The sequence below is a fragment of the Mauremys reevesii genome, linkage group 4, assembly GCF_016161935.1.
Source record: "Mauremys reevesii isolate NIE-2019 linkage group 4, ASM1616193v1, whole genome shotgun sequence".
In the NCBI taxonomy this organism is placed as follows: Eukaryota; Metazoa; Chordata; order Testudines; family Geoemydidae; genus Mauremys; species Mauremys reevesii.
The window spans coordinates 8,749,126-8,770,823 of NC_052626.1; the positions used below are offsets into that span (position 1 = coordinate 8,749,126).

The window sequence follows — 21,698 nt, forward strand, 5'->3', positions numbered from 1 at the left end:
GTTCAGAGAAGGAATTGATGCAGGAGTCAGATATTTGTTTGACGCAGTCCTATTTATTTACCAAGAACATACACAAAGTTCTGTTTCCCTGAGCGCAGCAGGAATCAAGCAGCAGGAGACAGTTTCTTTGCTCACAGTCCCAACCCTTTCTCAGCCAGAACTTTACCCCAAACCTCTCTCTCTCTCAGCTTTTCTCAGGGTCATGGAACACGTGCATCCCCGATTGTATCTTGGCTTCCTTCTCTATCTGCTTCTGTGGTTGTTTTGCTGCTTCTCCTCCCTCCCTGCCCCCAACTCACAGCTGCTATCAAAACGATCCCTCATTCCTGTGGTTATCAGACCGCAAGGAAACCTCTTGGACTGCATGGCCCAGCCACTGCCTGTATTTGAATGCAGTCTAGTCCATTGCTTCAGCTATCACTGGGGGCATTTAACTGTTGGCTTGTTTTGCATGAATGTAAGGTGGCTATCGTGGCCGCCAGATTTGCTCAATCCACAGCAGAACAATAGTATTACAAATTCTTTACAGAATAGAAGAAATGACTTTATTCAATTTTCAAAGTGTGTTTTATGAATAAAACGTAGAACATATCTATTCTGCTGTGTATCAGTCTAACTAGCACCAAATGGGTTTTGGGGACTGGCATTTACTGAAAAGCAGCGTTTTCAACAGTCCACATGTGTTCAAGAGTATGACTCAGTCATAGCAAAGAAATTGAATATTTATCTCCACCCATTACATATTAAGAGGTATCATATCCTGTAACCACACATGCCACTTATAGAACATTATACAGGTAAATACAATTTAAAACATTTAAAAATACAATCAATAGAAAAAACTATCAAACTACTCTGGGCACAAAAATTTTCACAAGCCCAATATTGCTTTAGAAAGATTAAAAACTTTGAAATCCTGCAGTTACAGAATGTACTTGTATGTTTTATAGAAGCATACATATTAGAGTCATACTGAACTGCATTAATAAAATTTAAAAATGGCTGTTTTCATTTATAAATGCATATGTTGCGTAACATTAGGATTAATAAAAGCAGCAAAGAGTCCTGTGGCACCTTATAGACTAACAGATGTATTGGAGCATGAGCTTTCATGGGTGAATACCCACTTTGTCGGAGCCATGCATCTCCAGTTACAGGTAAGTACTTTGAGATGTGTGGTCCCTATCTGTATTCCACTGAGGGTTACACATGCACACCATGCGTCCAGAATTGGAGAAAGTAGCGTCTGCTGGAACTTGTTTAACTCTCTCAGATCTAAAACAGGCCTGAGACCCCACCTCCCTTTCCTTTCGGGATCAGGAAGTAACGGGAGTAAAACCACTTTCCTCTGAGCAACTGAAGGACTTCCTCTATAGCCCCCACAAGAAGAAGCTATTGTATCTCTCGCAAATAACACAGCTTTGAGAGAGAGGTCCCTGAAGAGGGATGGGGGAGAGGGGCTGGGAGGGGGGCTAGAAAGAAATTGAAGGGTGTATTCCACTTCCACCATGCTTAGAACACACTGAGCCATGGTGATGTGGACCCAAGCATGAAGGAAGTGGGATAGGCAATTTGCAAAAATCAGAGAAGGCAAAAATGACACTCTTGGAACTGATACTCTGCTCTTGACCTATTCAACAAAATGCGTGCTAGGAGGATGCAGTCTGCCTTGATGAACCAGCAGCTGCAGGGGCAGAAGGTGAGGGTGGACTTTTTTTTTTTTTTTTTTAACTCCTATATCTTTTCTCCTTGGTTTGAGCTACAACTTCCAGAAATTTCTGGGTCTGATAAGGACAGAAGGACTTCCTCTTTGCCCTTGGAATATAAATCCTTAGGAATTTCAGAGTTACTCCGGAGTCCCTGAAACTATGCAGAGTGTCACCAATTTTTTTCCCCGAGAAGAGTGATGACCCCTCAATGGGGAGGTCCTGGATTGTTCGTTGACGCTCTGGGAGGAGAATAAAGGATAGCATCCATGAGGACTATCACATGGTGATGATGGAGACCAGGCAACGAGTTGCAGAGTCAGATGCATCATGACCAGCCTGCAGAGCTGTTCTAGAAACTAACTTGCTCTCCTCCACCATCACCTGAAATTCTTGTTTCATATTGTCTGGGAGCTCACCCTTAAACTTCAAAATTGTATCCCACTGAGTAAAATCATAGTGCCCTAGCAGAGCTTGCTGGTTCACAACACAAAGGTGTAACGCTTCCATGGAATAAAGCTTCCTTCCAAACAAGTCTAGTTTTTGTGGGTCAATACCTTGCCTCTCCCCTTATATTAACGGCAGATACTACCAGCGAGCCCTGAGAGGCAGGACTGTAAAAATGTTAAAACGCATCAGAGGGGATGTAGTATCTCCTCTTTGCTATCTTTGCAGTAGGTGGCAGGGACGATGGGGTCTGCCAAAAAACCTGAGTAGGCTCCAGAACAGACTCATTAATAGGCAGAGCTATCCTTGACAGATTCAACAAACGCCTCAAGAGTGGATGGTACCGGGAAAGTATTCTGGTCTTGTGGCACTGGAACCTGAGATGACAATAGTAAAGCTGGTACTGAACTGGGCTCTGGAGCCAACAAACTCCCATTCTGAGGCTTGTTCTGGAGAATGCCTCCTTTTTAAGCACACCTTTGAGTCCTTAGCAGAGGCTCAACTTCTGCACCTCTGATCTTGAGGTGCCCAGTACCAAGTCCTTAGATGACTTGTGTTACCTATTCTTTGGCACCAGTGAAATTGATTTGTCTCTCAGTACAACCAAGGCCGGAGGAGCACTGCTGCCCGATACAGAGGCACTTCGTACCCAGGTTGTGCAAGAAGGCTCCAATAGAGGATGAAGCTCCAATTCCAACTTAAGCAGATACTTAAGTCTAGCTGCCCTGTCCTTTTGGGATCGGGGCTTAAATGCCTTAGAGATACTGCATCTGTCACTAACATGAGCCTCCCCCAAGTACTTAAGGCAGCTGGACTGCAGGTCACTAATTAGTATTAGCTTTCCACAAGAGCAGCAGGGTTTCAAGCCCAAAGAATGAGGCATAACTCCAGTACACAGATAGGAGCCGGTGTCAAACACTCCCCCCTCCCCCACAAGTTAAGCTAAACTAAACACAAACTGCCCTATAAAAACAATGGGTGCTAATGACAGTAACCACGCCACCCCACAGGTACCAATAAGGGAAAACTCTCCCAACAACTGCACTAGACTGCACATACACCTATAATGGAAAGGACATGTGCAATTCCTCAAAGGAGAACCTTTATTCCTCCTCCTCTCCCCAAACCTGGATAGGTTCAGAATACTTATTGTTCTTAAAAAAATAAAAAAACCTAAGTGCTAGAAACTCAGGAAATTCACAGCTAAGATTCCAACACCAACTATAACTCCACCCTGCATCACTGCTCATTTCCCACCCATGGGCAGGTGCAGCCACAGATCTAGTTACTTTATAGGGGTAGAGTATTGTCAATAATGCCTTTGGAGGACCTTGCATTATTGTCCCTTGCTGGAAGTGGTTCCCAAATTGATCAGCTGGCAATGAACAGACGATTCCTGCTGGCCAGTTGTTTGATTCTGGTACAGCATGCAGGATACGGGCTCAGAATTCCAGTCACTGATCCCAGCTCCCCTTACCTTTGACAGCTTCACTAATGTGTTTGTCCTGTGGTCAGAGAATTCCATGTACCATTGCTATTCAATGCCAGCACTGGCACAACAGTGCCAGGCATTTCTGCTAAAAGTAATGGTAAGCTCTGGAAAACTCCTAAAGAGTTTCATTTAGGGATGCAGATTTCTCCTTAATAATGAGAATGTGGAATACATTACCGTTGTTTAGTTATGTAAAGTTCTTCAAGCAAATGTTGCTCCGCATAGCTCATCCAACGGTCTTCAAGATCCTCCTCTTCCTTCTGCAGCAATTGTTCATACAGTCTTACTGGATTCCAGCCAGTCATTATGTCGTAAGTGATTACACATCCAAGGGAATGTGACACAATTGAGACTTTCCCTCCTTTTTCTTCAAACTCTGGATTCCGAGAACAGAACAGCATATATAACCGGTTCAGCTCCTGTTGAAGGCCTTTTACTAGCTGTTTTAAGAAAGAAAACATTGTGTTAAGATTTCATCATTATCTATTTAATCTCCCTGTTCCTGTTCTTACTACGAGTTCAAAGATGGGACTGCTTCATGGCAGTGTATGTGGCCATTCTAGTATGCACTAAATGTGACTCGAGAATTTTGCTTTATCAACGAGTAACTTAAAACTGTTCAAAAGATAACCATTTATAAAAGAGAACAAATTAACCATGACTCTAAATCTCCTGTTTAAAAAAAAAAAAGTTATAAGGATTTTATTCTTAAATTTCTGACGTACTCTCTATCTTAACTCCGTCCTCTGTCCTCTGTCTGGGAATTTCGAGGGCTTTAGACATGTTTATGGGCATGTGCTAACAGTCAGGGAGCAGGGTCTCTATGGTGCTTTGGAACTCCAAATGGTCCCTGGTCCACAAGTTGCCATTCATGAGTCGTCCTACTCATCTACAGTTTGATTCATGTGTACCCTCTCAGCACAGGGCCCCAAGATACCTAAGAATCTGTTAAAATATGCAGCTTGTCCTGAAAATGTACAAGAGTCAGCAGAGAGGCACCCTTGACTGGGAACAGGAATTAAAGTATGGAATCTGTGAGAGGCCAGGAAGCAAGGAGAACAGCAGGATTCACTACGGCTTGGGGAAATGTGGAGAGCTTAGTTATGCAGGCACTCTGACTTGGCAATAAGACACACCCTGTGCTCCTTAGGAGCTCTGTAAGACTACAGGAGTCATCCAGGTTCAGAACTGCCTTTGCTGGTGGACTGATGCTGATTCACGTGTACCCAGGGCATCACAATGTAAATCCCCAAAGCACCCTAGTTTCATATTAGCTATAAGAAAGTAATTTTATAGCTGTGCTCACAGAAACCGTGACTTCCAGAGACCTCTGTGACATTTCTGTCCTAGGTCTGGAGCTGTCAGCAGACAGCACCGCAGCTCTCAGCCACTGCTGGCAGTGGGTCCCCAGCAGCTCCTAGCCACCAGGCAACAGGGGAGTTCCAGAGCTCTTAGCCGCTGGGCAACAGGGGGATCCTGCAGCTCCCAGCCCCCGCAGGCAGTGGGAGTCCCCTGCAGCTCCCAGCCACCAAGGGCAGTGCGGGACCCGCAGCAGCCAAGCTGTGGCGGGTGGACCCCACAGCTGCCCAGCCACTGTGGGTGCTGGACCCTCCTCCCTCCCCATTTTGTCAGGGGTATTTTTAGTAAAAATCACGGACAGGTCACGGGCTTTTGTGAATTTTTGTTTATTGCCCATGACTGGTCTCTGATTTTTCCTAAAAATATCCATGACAAAATCTGAGCCTTAAATCATGAATCTTTTGATTCTTCTTTCTCTGTGATCAAGACTTTCCCTTACTCCCCAAAATTGGGACCAATAAGTGCCATCAGCAAGGGGGATGCTGTGCCACTTCATGTCCGTTTTGTGGAAGTGAAAAAGTGAAAATTTTGCCGCCTGCCTGTGGTTAGATTGGGGCCCAAGACAGACAGTGAGTACCATGCACAAACCAACTGAGATGGGACCCGGAAGTATTAACTACGATTCCCATGAGCATTCAATTGGCGTAAGAGTTTGAGATGCACCCAGCATATAGAAGAGACAAATATCTGAACACATCTCTTAAGAGGCTGGAGATGAGGAATTAGAGCAGGCTCATAATCACCCATAAAACCAATACTGGTCCTTTTGGTGAGTGGTGGTGTAAAGGTTGACAGCAGCTGATGACATCCAAGGCTTCTGATTAAATATTTCCCAGTAGTGTCACTCATCTCAGTTTCCTAATTGTACTTTACCCAGCAGTTCACGTATTTTTCCAAAATCTGCTTTATAAATGTAGCAACATTTAGATTCCTTCATACACAATGTGATATTAAAGGACCAATTAAGACTGCATTAAAATTTTGCATGTTAGTAATGTGCCTCAATCATCTAACTATAACAGCTCTATTATGTAATCAATGCTTGTATAAAGATGTGTCACAGAAAAGTGCATTTACAACCACACCTGAGGCTGAGACTGTGTATTATTCTTTATATGGATTAATGACATATATGGTTATGGATTATTTAGAGCTCCTTGTGTTCAATAGTACTGATCAGCTTCAAGGGGTTTATGAAGATATTGTGTAAAAATCCAGAAAACATTTCTCCAAAATTGCTTCTAAGTTGCTGTAAGTATTACCTGATCTGATCAAAACTTTACTATTCTGCTCACTGCTTGGTTAAACCATGTCATAAATAACTCCTGAACACTGCTCTGTCACATTTCTCCTGCTACTGGGCATCTTTGCAATTAGCGTCATTTTCCTATTTTACCAAAAAGAATGAATAAAAAGCCCCACAAAAGGCAGAAAGAAGCTGTTTGGAAGAAAAGCACAAATGAGATAGGTGGAGCTGGCATCCACTGAATTTGAACAGAACAATGCTCAAGAAGAGAGGATCAAAATGTTAACAATAATGCAGTATAGTCTACAAGCATGTATTGCAGTAGACTAATCCTATGGTATTCCTAAAATGATGGTATATTCTTAATATGCTAGTTCAACCTATTACTTCTAGTCTGCTCTCAAATCCTATTTCCTAAGACAAGATGCATGGAGAAAACTTACCTTAGCAGAAATACTGACAACCACAGAGGTTAAGGAATGAGATCAAAATAAAAGCAGTTCTACATGTAAAACCCAACCCAGTCAGTAACTGAAGTGATGTTTCCAGAATTTGGCATAAGGGGTGGCCAAGAACATGCTTTCATTGAGGAGCAAGCACAGTAACACTCCCCATTCAGGGATGGCCTGGTATTTACCAGATGTAGGTTTTGCCAGGTAAAATCAAGGATTTTACGGCTCTGGGAAAAACTAGGTACTTCCAGTTTAAAGCATATTCCTTTTTAAAAACTGTTGGTTAATGCACACCACATTACACTTAGTTTTAGTTACATATTCAAATTGTGGTTACATAAGGCAGTAGATTTGTAGATTAATTCAGGGCTGCACAAATAAAAAGTAAAACTGCACTGGGTGTAATACTAATATATGTAATTATAATACTGAACACCAGAATGCCTGTATACATTTTGGTTTGGTATTTTCTCAAGGACTCATATTTCAGTTTTCAATATTATATAAACAAAAGTCAAAAACATTTGATTATATGAAAACAACAACAATGCAGAGTTGTGGGCTTGAAGCATGCAGGAACCAGAAGCATGCGGAGTTGCAGATTACCACTCTAGGTCCATTTGGCCATGCAGCATTCTATAGCAGAAGACCAGCTTTGATGTAGTGGATAGACTGAGCCCAATCCTGTTTTGAATGGATGTTTTCAAAATTTGAAAAGACTCGTTCTACACTCGCTCAACTTGCTGGACATTGATGCAATTATATTTCTCCGTTTCCTCGTTTAAACCTGGTGTAAGCCAGTATTTACCAGCATTCTGTCCTAAACTAGTTTTTCTCAAAGGAAACACCAATTTTGCCCATGCCCCCAAGATTGCTACTGGAATTTTAATTTAAAAAATAAGAGATGAAGAATTCATTTTTAACTTGCATTTTTCAAAATGCTGTATTCTATGAATCGATACTGCATATAAATATGAATGGCAGCTGTGGTTACAAATGTTGGCAGAATGTTTCACTGCCAGACAGTAATCATTTAACATCCTCAGCTTCAAAACATTTAAAAAACATTAATGAATCCTCACAACAGCCTTGTGAAATAGGCAAGCATTATCTCAATTTCAAAGTAAGTTCTTTGAGGCTGGGACACTGCCTACTTTAATGTTTGTACTGAGTCCAATGCATTTTGGGTACTACTGAAAACAAAATAAATAACACTACAGATAAAGAAACTGATTCAGAGAGGGTTACCCAAGGGCACAGGAAAAAAAATAAATCAGCGTCAGAGATGGAATTAGAACTCAAGACTTCCCGCCTAACAATCCTGTGCTCAGATCACACCATTCCTACATGTTACATTTTTACTGGGATGGAAGAGACCTTCTGTGGAAGAAGAAAAACATAACTGGAACCCCCCCTTCATTTCATGGACATCTGCAACGATTTTCAGGCATTTATGGCATTATATTATGAATTTCTCATTTTCTACAGATTTTGGGGTAGAAGAGGGTATGTTCCTGTCTCAAGCACATCTGAAGTATCCAGTTATCCACCTGACAGGATGCTTCTATCTAGTCTTTAAAATCATACTGTTATCGGAGAGTTAAACTAACACACCAAAATGTATGTATGATAGGAAAGAAACTCTGCACATGGACTTCTCAGCAGCTGTAAATTCAGAAGCAAAAGAGGCCTGATGACCAGATTACAAGGCTGTAATTCAACCTGATCAGCTGACAGATTGTTTCTAAACCCTAAATCACTGAATACCTAACCTATCTGCACAGTATAATTTACTACTATAGCTAAGATTTCCGGTCACCATTATCATTAAAGTGTCATGAATTAACTGAGTACCCAAATATTTTTTGTTTGTTTTACTATAACTGCAACTCTCATTGCAGCTGTAAAGCACCATTTCTTTCCTCTGACTACACGGGTCTATAACAGCATTAGGATTATATAACTGAATCTTTTGGTATTTAGTAAGTAAAAAAAGAAAAGAAAAAGCGGCTTACATTCTAAGTCCCAGCAAAGATATGATTTGGGTAATCAGTGTATGTCACAAAATTAAGATAATATTATTTAACCTTCAATAGCTTTCTCAATCTTAAAAGGACGAAATATTCTGGCCAGCAAAAGGAAAGCTTGGTCTGAGAAAATTCTTCATCTGGTTAAAGATATTTTAACCCCACCAAATCAGTTTTGTCATTTTATCCTGTTATAAACCTTATCTCCTCTCTATAAAATGCATTCACTACAAACTCCTTTATGCTTCTTAAATCAATGGCCTTATTTTTTCACAAGCAATATAAAAAGTACTGCTTTAATTCTCCATTGACTTTCCTTTCCTAGACTGCTTTTTTAAAAATTCAGATACAAACAATTCATTAGCTACAACTACTAATAAATAACTGAATATTGGCCTGTGTTATACAGATCAGACTAAATGACCATAGTGTTCCCTTCTGGCCTTGGAATCTATAAATGTTTCCAGCTAGGTTACTTCAAAATATTCTCTTCTCTAAGAAGGTTAAATAAACCCAACTTTTTACCTTTTCCCTCATAAATGATTTAAAACCCCCCCAATTTTAAAGACACTTAGATTTGGGGGTAATATTAACTCCCATGAGAATGGGAACAAAATTGAACACTGTTCTGTATGCTGCAGGCTTTATCAGTCTTTGTATCATCACTTCTTATATTTACAAAAGAGAGGTTAAAGCCTAGTGTTTTTCTTTGCTGACTTCTCGATTTTTTAAGCAATATATTTTTTGAAGTGCTGCTCTCCCTCTTCAAACACTGAAAAGTTAAATTAATATTTAGTGGCACAAAAATCTCAAATTGATGTTTCTTAAAAAATTAAACCCCAGGTTGTTTCAAATGTAACTGTAAGCTCTTCAAGGGCAAGAACCATGTATTCCTGTATTTATCCTAGCATAACGAAGCCCTGATTTTGATTGGGGCCTTTGAGTGTTACTGTAACACAAAAAAACAATAAAAAAATTAAAATACTTCAGTTGTTTGGGTTTCTTCCTTAAAGAGGGAATCCCCATCTTTCTTGTTTCTAGACAGAGTCAGTATATACTCTCCAAGCACTTCATGGGTTATGTAGACCTGCAAGTGGCAAGGTCTGGGGGGCTGACAAGAAACTAAGTTGGGGGCTGGTGCAAGGTGGGATAAGGATTTACTCATTCAGGAAGTTACTGGGATTGCAGCAAGGGGTGCAAACAGCTAGCGTGCCTCAGTTTCCCTAGTGTGTCACAAAAGTATCTAGGTGGTGGGACAAGGGTGTGTGATTGCTGCAGAGTCCCCGAGAGGGCAGGTGTGACTGCCATATATCACCCTGGACCTAGAAAGCCTGGACACTTTGTAACTTAGCAACTGATGGCCCAGAGGCTCACCCAATCTTGGGAGCCAGCCAGTTTTGACCAGCGGGAGAACCAAGGGCTGAAGAAAGAGTCCAGGTGATCCGTTTGCCCAGGAAAGAAACAAAGGACAGAGGAGGGGCAACTGAGCATGACAGAGGGTGGGCTGCTGGAAGCTGGTGAGTCTCCTGGGTTGGGACTCAGGAGGGAGAGCCCAGGGCTCTGGATCCCCTCCCACAAGATGGACTTTCCTGAAACTACTTTCTACTGACTGCCTACTTTCTGTGCTAACAAGAACTGTTCTACACTTTGTTCCAGACGACTAATAAACTGTTGCTTTACAATGCTGGCTGAGAATCTCTGCTGATTGTGAAGTTGGGGTGCATGGTCCCTTTGGGGGGGCGTGTAAGGCCTCCCCAGGCATCCTATCCAGGTGGAATCACTGCAGGAAGCTCATGGTGTGAACAAGAGTGCTGAACGCTCTGAGGTCAGACCCAAGAAGGCCTGCCCTAGTGAGAGTGTGCCCTGAGAGGCAGTCACATTACAAGAGGGTCCTGTCTGAACTTCATTCAGAGCAGTTCTAGAGTACCGAGACTGTTCTCTGGTGACACTTACCAATGCAGAAGTGCATAAAGATGTCATTTGAAGCACCACAAAGGGCTTCCTCTGGCCCTGAAGCAAAGAATAGACCAAAAAGGCTAAGAGTGGGGACACATCCATGCTTCACCCTGAGTGTGATTGGAAATGGAGCTGTTAGATCACTATCGACACTAATTCTTCCAGCCATGCCTCCATGGAACTGCCAAATGAAGTTAATAAATTTGTCTGGACACCCACATTTAGTGAGGAATTTCCAGAGGGCAGTGAGGTTGACTGCACTGAATACCTTGGTTAGATCTAGAAACATAATGTACAAAGGTTGGTGCTTTTTGCAACTTTTCCCTGTAACTGCCGAATGATGAAAATCATGTCAGCAGTGCTCCGCTGAGCACAAAAGCCACACTGTGATGGAGATAGAATGTTGTTGATTTGGGTCACAAGACAGGTCAAGAGAAGCCATGCAAGAATCTTGCTGGCCACAGAGAGAAAAGATACACCGTGGTAGTTACCACAATTGCTTACAGAGCCTTTACACTCTGAGATGTTGGCATCTTTCAGTTGCTGCAGAATAACTGCTTGAAGCTAGATGTAAGAAAAATTCAAAGAGCTTGTCAATGCAAAGATTTCCTCCATGTCTGAAAACCTTCGCTGGAATGGCATCAGGACTAGGGGATTTATTATTTTTCATTACTTGAATACATCGGCTCACGTGGGTGGATCGGCAAGTGCAGCAGATGCCGACAGTTTATAGATATTATTCAGAGACTCAACAGAAATGATTAAGTAGTCCAATAAAATGTTCAAGCCACTGTTGCTGTATAGCAGTATGATCTCTGATGAGAGATTCACCATCGGAACTTGTTAGTGTCAAGGCATATCAGGCAGGGCCATACACAGCTCTGACCACATCATAGAAACCGTTGGAGTCACCTTTATCAGCAAGGGCCTGTAGTCCCTCTGCTTTATGGTTAAACCACATATTTTGCATTTGGTGGAGTTTGTGTTGGTGTGTATTGCAAGCTGCCTTATATCTGGCCTTTTTCAACTCAGAGAACAGGTCAGCTAAAAGCACAGCATGTGCTCGTCGCTTTACATCTGAAAAATTCAATACATCAGGATCATTACTGTCAAACCAGTCTTCATGACAGCATCTCACATATCCAACACAATCCACAATGTTGTTATAGTGTCACGCAAGGATACCCATTCAGCAGATACATCATCACTGATTGTTGGAAGAGATGCAATGGTTTAGAAAAAACAGTAGTTAGCTGTGTTGAAAATTGTTCGATGACTGACAGATCATTCAGCCAGGCAACACTTACATACTTGACAGGATTTTATGCATTTTCAACCAGATAGAGAGGGAGAGCTTTGCTCAAACAAGACCATGGTAAGTCCAACAATAAGCTCTGCGTAATACCCAAGTTATGTGCACATCTCGTAGATCCCCCTGTCAGACAAACACACAGTCAATCAGATGCCAGTGAGCATCCAGGTCGTTTTATATTTGTTGAAGAGTCAGAAGACAGTATTTGTAATAACTAGATGGTGCTCGGTTAGTTTGCAAACTAAGGACAGAAAATAAAGTTCCAAGTTTTTCCCATATATGGTCGCAACTGACATCCAAAATCTAAGCACATTTACAAACAAAACAAGAAACTTGACCTCACAGGATCAAGTTGCTAAAAGGTCATCAGCTTATATCTCACGACTGAGAGGGTAAATGCACTATGACCTTCATGAACCTGATTAAGGGCTTTCTACGTGCTCTTGGAAAGCCATAATGACAGTCAGATAAAATTCAAGGGGAAAATATCTATAAACCAGATTGACAATCAAGGAGCTTGAATAGGTCCTGAGAAGCACATTAACACTCACACTTGAATCTGAATTGGAGGAATAAAGGCTGAGAGGATGTCACAAAGATAACTACAGGGCTTATCACATTGGACTAAAGTGTACACTGCCATTCAAGTCTCTCGACTTCTGACAGGGACATTCTATTCTGCTGCCCCTGTTTCAAGGCCTTCTGATCCAACTTCAAGCCACATTTTTTTTGCTCCCTCCCCATCCCCGTCTAAATAGCACAGCTCCCTAAAGTACCACTGTTCTACTCCTCTCACCTCAGAAGAGCTGCTCTCTGCTGCAGAACACCTCATTCGGTTGAAATGTTGAGGCTGCCCAACTGAAAAATTCATTTTCAGAATCTTACTGTCTGCTACAGTCATTTGGGACTAAATTTAAGTATTTTGGTACAGGCACATCCAGTATACTGGCATATTACAAAGTTGAGAAGACATTCAAGGACAAGCAGATAAATTAAGTAGAAATGAAAAACCTGTATAGCAGTTATTTAACTATTCGGTTCAGCAGACTAAGCAAACACAACATTGCATCAATCTCAGTTATCAGTATAAGTTAGAGCTTCTGGCTTCACAAACCTCTCACTTTTAAACACACAAAAACAAGTGCAAACTCTTGCTGCCAGATAGGCTGTGCAGTGTCAGGAGGCTTCAAAGGTAAACTTGACATCAGGAGGGCATTACAGAGAAGATATAGTCTAGACAGCGAAAAGATTGGAAAATGGGTTCCTTTTCAGCATAGCCTCTTTAGGTACTCCAAGAACTACCTGTTAAAGATTATGCTATTGGTGTGATGTAGTTGGGAAATATTTCCTGAATACTCGAGGTTTCAAGTTCCAAAAATAACACAGAAGTTTCTCCCATTCAGGTCCATACTCTGAAATATTGATAACACTTATTCAGATGAAGATTAACCCCTTAAAATACAAAAGGATGTTAAAAAAAGAATATTAGCTATGAAGCCTGTCAAGACTTGTGCTAAACCATTGCATCTTTATAAACAGGGTTTTAATACAGTAATTTGCAAGGTATTAATAATGCAAAGGTTGTTAATTTTTTCTTTGTTCAAAATTGCAAAAGTATAGCTATTAAATAATTATTACTGAATATTTAGATATTATGAAAATATCAAGTAATTTCAAGGAAGACTAGGGAATACCTGCACAAGGAATCTCCTGGATATGCAATCTGTGCATTTTAGTTTATTAATTGGCCTAGTAAAGCACATTATCTTCCGTTTTCTATATAGTCTGCAGTCATCGTTCCTCAGCTCTCACTAAATACAGGCTGGAATGGCCAGACAGGAGACCTTCGAGAAAAACTTAGCAGCTCCAGAAGCAGAGCTGGTCATCTGTCAGTAGGTGGCACATTTCCTTAAATACTGAACCAATGCCTAATATAGTGATAGGGGATACTGTTTCTTTGAAACATAACACAGATGTCTTAAACACTTGTAGTCAAATGGAGGTTTCATGAAATGTTCTGTTAGAATAGAGTTGTTAATCGTGATATCCTGGCCAAATTTTAATTTGTTCAATTCTTCTGTAGTTTCAACTGGTTACAGTATTTTTCACTTCCTGTCCTAAGCTATTGGGAAATGTTGCTTTATGTTTTTGTTAGATAGCTGCAGCATTCAATCCTAGCAGTGGCTGCATTTCAATAGTGGGCAAAATGATCCATATGCAGCTCCTACCAACTGTGGGTAGGTGTTGCAAGGCTTAATATAGAAAAAACGTTTAGATATCCCTGAATGAAATGTGCAAATTACTATTTATACTGTATTCAGAGGACATTTTCTGCCAAGAAAAATACATATAAATAATGTACAGATTACAATCAGCTTGGATAGTTTAAGTATAGTGCAGATCACTGAAATGAGCACTTAACAAGAGAAGATAGGTGACAAAATGCTAAATTTATATTGTGTCAATTAGTTTTTTTAATCTCTGTCAAAACCGTTTATTAAAGAAACACAAAGCTACTGTTACATGGTTGTGAAACTTAGAAACCCATTGAAATAATCTTCACACAAAGTCACACTACTATAAATGGACACCAAAGAGGAGAGTATTAAGGTAAGTGATGACTGTTCACATATTTGTAGGAGATACCTGCATATCACAACAAATTTTATCATAGTTTCCCACTATTTTCTACCTAATTTAAAACATTAATATATGCGAATAATATGCTACATGACTTATTCATACCAGCCAGCTATCCAGATAAAATCAGAAGCAACTTTTGGAGTTCTGCCACTGTGTTACAGAAAAATGCCAACTAATGTCGGAGGTGGAGGTCTTCTACCATGTTGTCATAGTATTCAACACAGCAATCCATCTGCATTAGCAGTGTGTTTGTGTGCTGCTTCCTGATTGGGACTGAGGGTATGTTTATAGTGCAATTGTGGGTGGGTGGGAAGGTGGGTAGGTATGTGTGTGGGGCATATATAGACATACCCAAGCTAGCTTTAATCTAGTTAGCTTGGGTATCAATACCAGTGACATTGTGGCAGTGCAGGCTTCAGCCTGTGCTTGCCTATCGGAGTAACTACACAGGATCTGGGGTGGGCTTGTATAGTTTGCACTGAAGCCCATGTCTATGCATGCAGTAATTAATTCCCCCGTGTGCCCATGCCCCCAACCCTCCGACACTCTGCAGTGCAGACGTACCCTAAGTGACATGACTCCTCAATAAGTGAGAGGAGAGTGGAAATAAAATGGTGGCTACTGTTCATGAATCCATATGGTCAGTTTGCTTACAAGAAGGGTCAAAAGTTGGAAAGCAGCAGTTACACTAGTTCTACTCTGTTCTAAATTATGATGTAGATTTGCTAGGTAAAACAGCTGCTTCTTTCCTCCGCAGATATGGCTGAACTGATCACTACTCATTGCTTATGCCCCTGTGAGGTAGATTAATGAGGTTTAATTAGTTGCTTGTAAAGTACCTTGAGATATTTGGATGAAAAGCATTAGAAGTGTGAGCTGCTTGAAGAGAAACCTCAGCAAACAGGAATGCTAATTCCAAACAGGAAGTGACCAAATGAATACAATGAAAACAGAAATATACAGCAAGGAGGCTAATTTAAGTTAGAATAAGTGCTCTGAACAAGGTATCACAAAACAGCGATATAGTAAAACATTTGCCAAAATACAGTTCTTTCAACAAGGTGCTCTGCTTGATAATATGCATCACAAGCTTACTGAAAACGAGCTAAGAGGATGAGGCGGAACTAAAACACAAGGATCTTTCCTGTCATTATAGGTAAAGTGCGGTGTAATAAGTCAGGAAAGTAACAAATACTTTCCTCATGGATTATATTTTCTAAATGGACAACCAACCTAATTCTCAATTACTGAGGGACAACCTCCACTCTGATATATTTTGCTTTCCATAACCAAATCTCTGTACAACTTTCCATGAGCGATGTACCCGAGTATTAGGATTCTAATATCTAAACTGTATTGTTAAATCTATTCACCTAAATTTGGGCTATTGCTGATTATGTACTCTTTGTATCTCATGACTTTTAAAAACTAACTTTATATATGTGGCTAATTTAAACCCTATACCCAGATGTAAAGACACTCTTTCCCCAACCTATGTATTATATATATTTTTAACATTAGCTTTAATAAAATTTTTAAATTTGTTAAAAAATTAAGAGAGCTACAGAGTTTCTTAAAAAAATAATACTTTAAATATAACAAAAAGAATCAATCAAGAAGCTATGTTCTTGAGTGCCTAATGATATAGCCTACGGCACAGCTCAACATGAGAATGTATAACAAAGTACAGAAATGTTTCTCCCCAAAATGTTTTTGTTTTGTTAACAGTGGTTTAAAATAAAAGACATTTCAACATAGACAAGTGACAACTGATTACCTTTCTGACTCTTTTCCTGGGACAAAGAAAAGAATCTACACGTTCTAATACTAAAAAGCTAAATCAGACAGAAGCAAGCGGCTCATAAATGGTGTTGATTAAAAATTGTCAGATACAAATTTCAGTACTGTTATTGGGATATATAATATAAACCACACTCAGAATATTACAAGGTTTGGAATTTTTAAAAATTATTTAGATGTTTGTCTTTACCATGCTGACAACTTTTTGTAGTACTCATAGAATCATAGAAGATTAGGGTTGAAGAGACCACTGGAGGTCATCTAGTCCAACCCCCTGCTCAAAGCAGGATCAACCCTAACTAAATCATCCCAGCCAGGGCTTTGTCAAGCTGGGCCTTAAAAACCAATAAGGAAGGAGATTCCACCACCTCCCTAGGTAACCCATTCCAGTGCTTCACCACCCTCCTAGTGAAATAGTTTTTCCTAATATCCAACCTAGACCTCCCGCACTGCAACTTGAGACCATTGGTCCTTGTTTAGTCATCTGCCACCACTGAGAACAGCCGAGCTCCATCCTCTTTGGAACCCCCGTTCAGGTAGTACTATCATGTTTGTCACTGAAAACCTACATTGCCTCATCACAGACCACAGCGCACTGTGAAAGAACTCATCATATAAATGATTTTGCCATAATACAGGCCTTTTGTAAGTCTAACTAGTAGCTTATTTTGTAAAACAATGGAATATCTAGTTTGAAGATATTCAAAGCAACTGAACACCTACAAAAATGACCTACAAAAAATGCATCAAGGTTTCTGCCTTACCACACAGTGCAAGAGCCAGAGCTAGATGCCACAATCTGATTGCTGGAACCCATCCATACCACCCTCCCTTTATTGTTTTGCTACCCCAGTGTTGCACCATGTCTGAAACTGCATTCTGCGCTCTAGGACAGAAACCCATTTGTGTTGTACAGGACCTAGCAAAATTCTGGGAGCTATTAATATTAACTAAACTGAACACAAAGATCGCCATATTTAACAAGTTTTTTTTATAGTTCATAGACACCTCAGAATGAGCCTTCCCTTTTTAGAAGAGGGTGTAAAATTTTGTTTAAATTCTGAAGTGCAGTTTCATTTCAGCCATTATTTGCCTTGCTCTAGAGCAAAAATACAAAAAACACACTTACTTCATCTCTATAAAGAGGACTTGTATAATACATTATATCCATTGCACTGCTGTTCAACATATCCCTTAAACCACGTACTTTATCAGGAGTAATGGAATCAACGGTGTCTAGAAAAAAGCGAGACTCAAGTGTTAGATTCAAAGTCTTACAAAGTATATTGATGAATAAAATGTGGAAAAAAAATCCAGAATATAGCTACATACTTCTGAGAACACAATTACAAAATTATGATCAACTTAAAAGGAGTTAAGTACTGAAATTAACACTTCAAGTCAACCTAAGTGTCCACTTTTCTCATATTTGTCCCAAAGAGAAGAACTTTCCAATATAAATCACTATTTTGTTAACATTTGTGCATGCCTAAAAATTATATTTTCAGTGACTGTACCTCCATCAAGAGCAAGTTTTGATCTCCATTCAACAGGCAGAAACTCAACATGTGTTGCAAGATTGCAAAAGTACTTCTCTTCTATTTTTCTTGCAGTATCTCGCATCCTAAAAGAATTAAAATTGCTGTTAGCTAAGATTCAAGTTCCATCAAACAAAATTACACTATTTCAATTTAAAAGTTATGCACACAAATCAAACTTCTCAGTTACTTTTCAATTATTACAGTACACATTAATAAAAATATCATGCTTACTGTTACTTCTAAATAACATGTGACCTTAAAATGTACTGTACTAAGGTACTTAATTCTCATATAATGGAAAACTTTGTATATTAATTAACCAAGAGATAAACTCTTTGAAATTCTATTGAATTCTATTAAAGCCGTGACCCAAAACCCATTAAAGCCAAAGGGAATCTTCCCATTAACTTCAATGGGTTTTGAATCAGGCCCAATGGTGCAATCCTGGCCTCAACTGAAGTCCAAGCTATTGATTTCAGTGGGCTCTGGATTTCACCCAAGTGATTCGTCTTGTACATAAAGCAGCTAATTTAGATTTTTAAAATATGGCCATGAAAACAATTATCAGTTTGACTACATGTAGTCCAAAGAGGTAGACTGTCGCTTTAGAAGTGAGATAGCTCCCAAGGGAGAGGTCAGAAGGCTTGAAAGACCTCAAAGCAAGCAATAGGAGCGTTTATTAGTATTCAACCTGGTGGCAATGGCTGCAAATAAAATAACTGTCCTTTAAAGCTTTCTTTTCTTTTTTTAAAGCACATTTGAGCATAGGCATTAATGGGCCTTATTTGAATTTCATTAATTTAAAAAAAAAATTCAAGTATTGAATGTGTCTCTGACTCCATATGTCATTTTTAGAGCTTTTATAATCATTTCCCTTATTTAAAAAGGTCTCCCTCCTCTGCTGCTGTGTGAAAGACTCAAAAAACAAGGGAAGCTGGCTAACCACCTATAAAAAGGAGACAGTAAAATATATAAAAATGCTATATAAGTAAAGGAAGTTATGTTTTTCTCTACTCTCTTTCAGTTATAGTAATCTTGGGTGTTCCTGACAACACTAGCAGGTAACAATTTTCAGAAAGATGTGTGATTTCTGTTGATGGTGTTACATTTTTTTTTTAAAAGGAAAAACACACAAAAACTGGTTTTAAAAAGGCAGTAGTCCAGAGCTAAGAAGAGCCATTTCCAAAATGACTATTCCCCAATTACAGGCATCAGAGTTTATTCTGAAAAGAGGAAATGAGACTTAGTCCAGTGCCCCAACATGCATATCTCTTTTTTTAAAGCAAACTCCTTTTACTGCCGTTAGCTGGAGTAGTATCATTATTATAGACTTGCTTTCAACTAGGCAATTTTAGGAAAAACATCCCATTGGTATTGAAGCTAGTGTAGAGAAGTCTGTCAATTTCCAGGTTCCCTCCCCCAGTTTTTTCTTTTTAAATCATCATATCAATTAACTAACGGTGAGACAGCCAGAAGTGGCTAGAATCCTGTCTACACTAGGGTACCCACACAGGAAATAGTGTTTCAGATGAACTGGTGGAAGTTGGTGAGAGATTTTTCTCCTCCTTAGGTTCTCTGGTGTACATATATTGTCTACCCTGGACACAACTTTACAATGGGAGTTTGTCACCTCTGCTTTGCAGGCATGCCTACAGATTTATGGGTAAGCTGCACTTGTGGAGTTAGAAGCAATTGCATCTAGTGGAACGAACATGCAGCAGGAAACCAGGTAATCCCAAATTCTATCCCAGCTCTGCCACTCGTTCACTATACACTGCCTGATTCAAAGCTCATTGAATTTGATGGAGAGATTCGAGGCGGCTTTGGGCAAGTCACTTCCATGTCTCTGTTTTAGTTTCCCCACTTCTAAAATACGAATCATACTCACCTCTCTCACTGGGAGGCTGTGAGGAGAAAGTAGGTGATGTTTGTGAGTGCTTTGAAAAATATATTCTCTACCAACATATTAATATTTGGACATTGTTTTTAAAAACAATTCCCTCCTCAAAAAGTACACATTATATCCCTCAGAAATCAAAGCTTTTAATCTCAATAGGCAGTTGAAGCTAACTATTCCATAAAATAGATATAAAACTTTATTTCATTTTGATTGAAAGGATTTTGATTTTTGAGGGAGGGAATGAAAGGAAGGGAAATGGCCCTTTTCATATTCATGTTAAAACTGCTGGGATGACCAAACGGCCCCCATTTTTAAAATCTGGGTTTGGTTGTACTCCTAGCCTCTTGATCCCCAGACCTATGGGATGGTAAGTGATTAAGAAGTACAGCAGCATGCTCAGCCCACATGAGAAGGAAATGGAGGAGTCTACTCAGCAAGAAAGTTCATTCAAAGGATAAAGAAGTGGTACTGACTGGCTTTGAAGGAAACCCCATTAGTCCGCCTCAGAAGGATGTCTCGGATATGAGTAGGGTTGCCAACTTTCTAATTGCACAGAACTGAACACCCCTGCCCCGTCTCTTCTCCAAGGCCCCTTCCCCACCCTCCACTGCTCGCTCTCCCCCACCCTCACTCACTTTCACCAGGCAGAGACAGGAGATTGGGGTTCGGGCTCCGGCTGAGGGTGTGGGCTCTGGGATGGGGCCAGACATGAGGGGCTCTGGGTTGGGGTGTGGGAGGTAGTTCAGGCTCTGGCTAGGGGTGTGGGCTCTGGGGTGGGGCAGGGGGTTGGGATGCAGGATGAGGTGCAGAGTGCGGGCTTTGGGAGGGAGTTTGGGTGCAGGAGGGAGCTCAGAGTTGGGGCAGGGGAGGGAGGGCAGGGTGCGGGCTTGGGGAGGGAGTTAAGGTATGGGAGGGGGCTTTGGGCTGGGGCAGGGGGTTTGGGCTCCAGCTGGGGGTGTGGTCTCTGGGCTGGGGGAGAAGGAGGGGACTCAGGGCTAGGGCAGGGGGTTGGGATGTGGGAGGGGGTTCAGGGTATGGGCTCCAGTTGGGTGGTGCTGACCTCAGGCGGCTCCCAGTAGGCAGCGCAGTAGGGCTAAAGGCAGGCTCCCTGTGGAGGAGGGTGGAAACTGCCGGCATCCCCTTCTGGAGGGGCCAGGGCGCTAGTGGTGGGGGCAGTGCACGGAGCCCCCATGGCTGCCCCTGCACCTATGAACTGGACAACTGCTACTGGTGGGAAAATGTGCCAGTTGCAGTTTTGCCACTACCCTGGCTGCTTCCGGGAGCCACAGGGAGCCTGCCTTAGCCCTGCTGCGCTGTCAACTGGACTTTTAGCTGCCCAGTCAGCTGCGCTGATCTGAGCCGCCAGGCTCCCCTTTTGATCAGGTGTTCCGGTCGAAAACTGGACGCCTGGCAACCCTAGATATGAGGCCAAAAGAATAATGTGGTGGGGGTAAATAGAGCAACAGAAGAAAGAAAATCCTCAGATTTCCTGGGGACATCCTTAAGGGAAGGAGAAAGGCGGAGATACAGAATGACCACACAGAACAATACAAACACCTCAACCACAAACTGACCTAATGCTGGCAGGTAAAGAATCTACTATGACATTTATTACAAGATGGTACCAGAGAAACTCATTTGAGAGCCTAACTTTACCCCCATAGAATCTCCATTTTAGAGATTATCAAGAAGATAATGCAGGAAATTCAGTAAATATATTTATAACACCACCCTTAGCAAGCCACATGCGTAGCAAAACAAAACACTTGACTGAATAAAATAAGTTCACCATATAGTACAAGACACAGGAAAAGTTA

General features: G+C 40.9%; 1 protein-coding gene across 2 annotated transcripts in view; it reads right to left on the reverse strand.

The window, feature by feature from the left end:
* Positions 1 to 21,698, reverse strand: part of DDHD1 (DDHD domain containing 1) — a 94,454-nt gene that overhangs the window by 16,419 nt on the left and 56,337 nt on the right. For both annotated transcript variants that reach the window (XM_039536899.1, XM_039536901.1), the window contains exons 6-8: positions 17,958 to 18,064; positions 17,570 to 17,676; positions 3,823 to 4,085 (exon numbers count right to left, since the gene is read on the reverse strand). In XM_039536899.1, the coding sequence (XP_039392833.1) occupies positions 3,823 to 4,085; positions 17,570 to 17,676; positions 17,958 to 18,064 (477 nt within the window). The remainder of the gene's footprint in view (positions 1 to 3,822; positions 4,086 to 17,569; positions 17,677 to 17,957; positions 18,065 to 21,698) is intronic.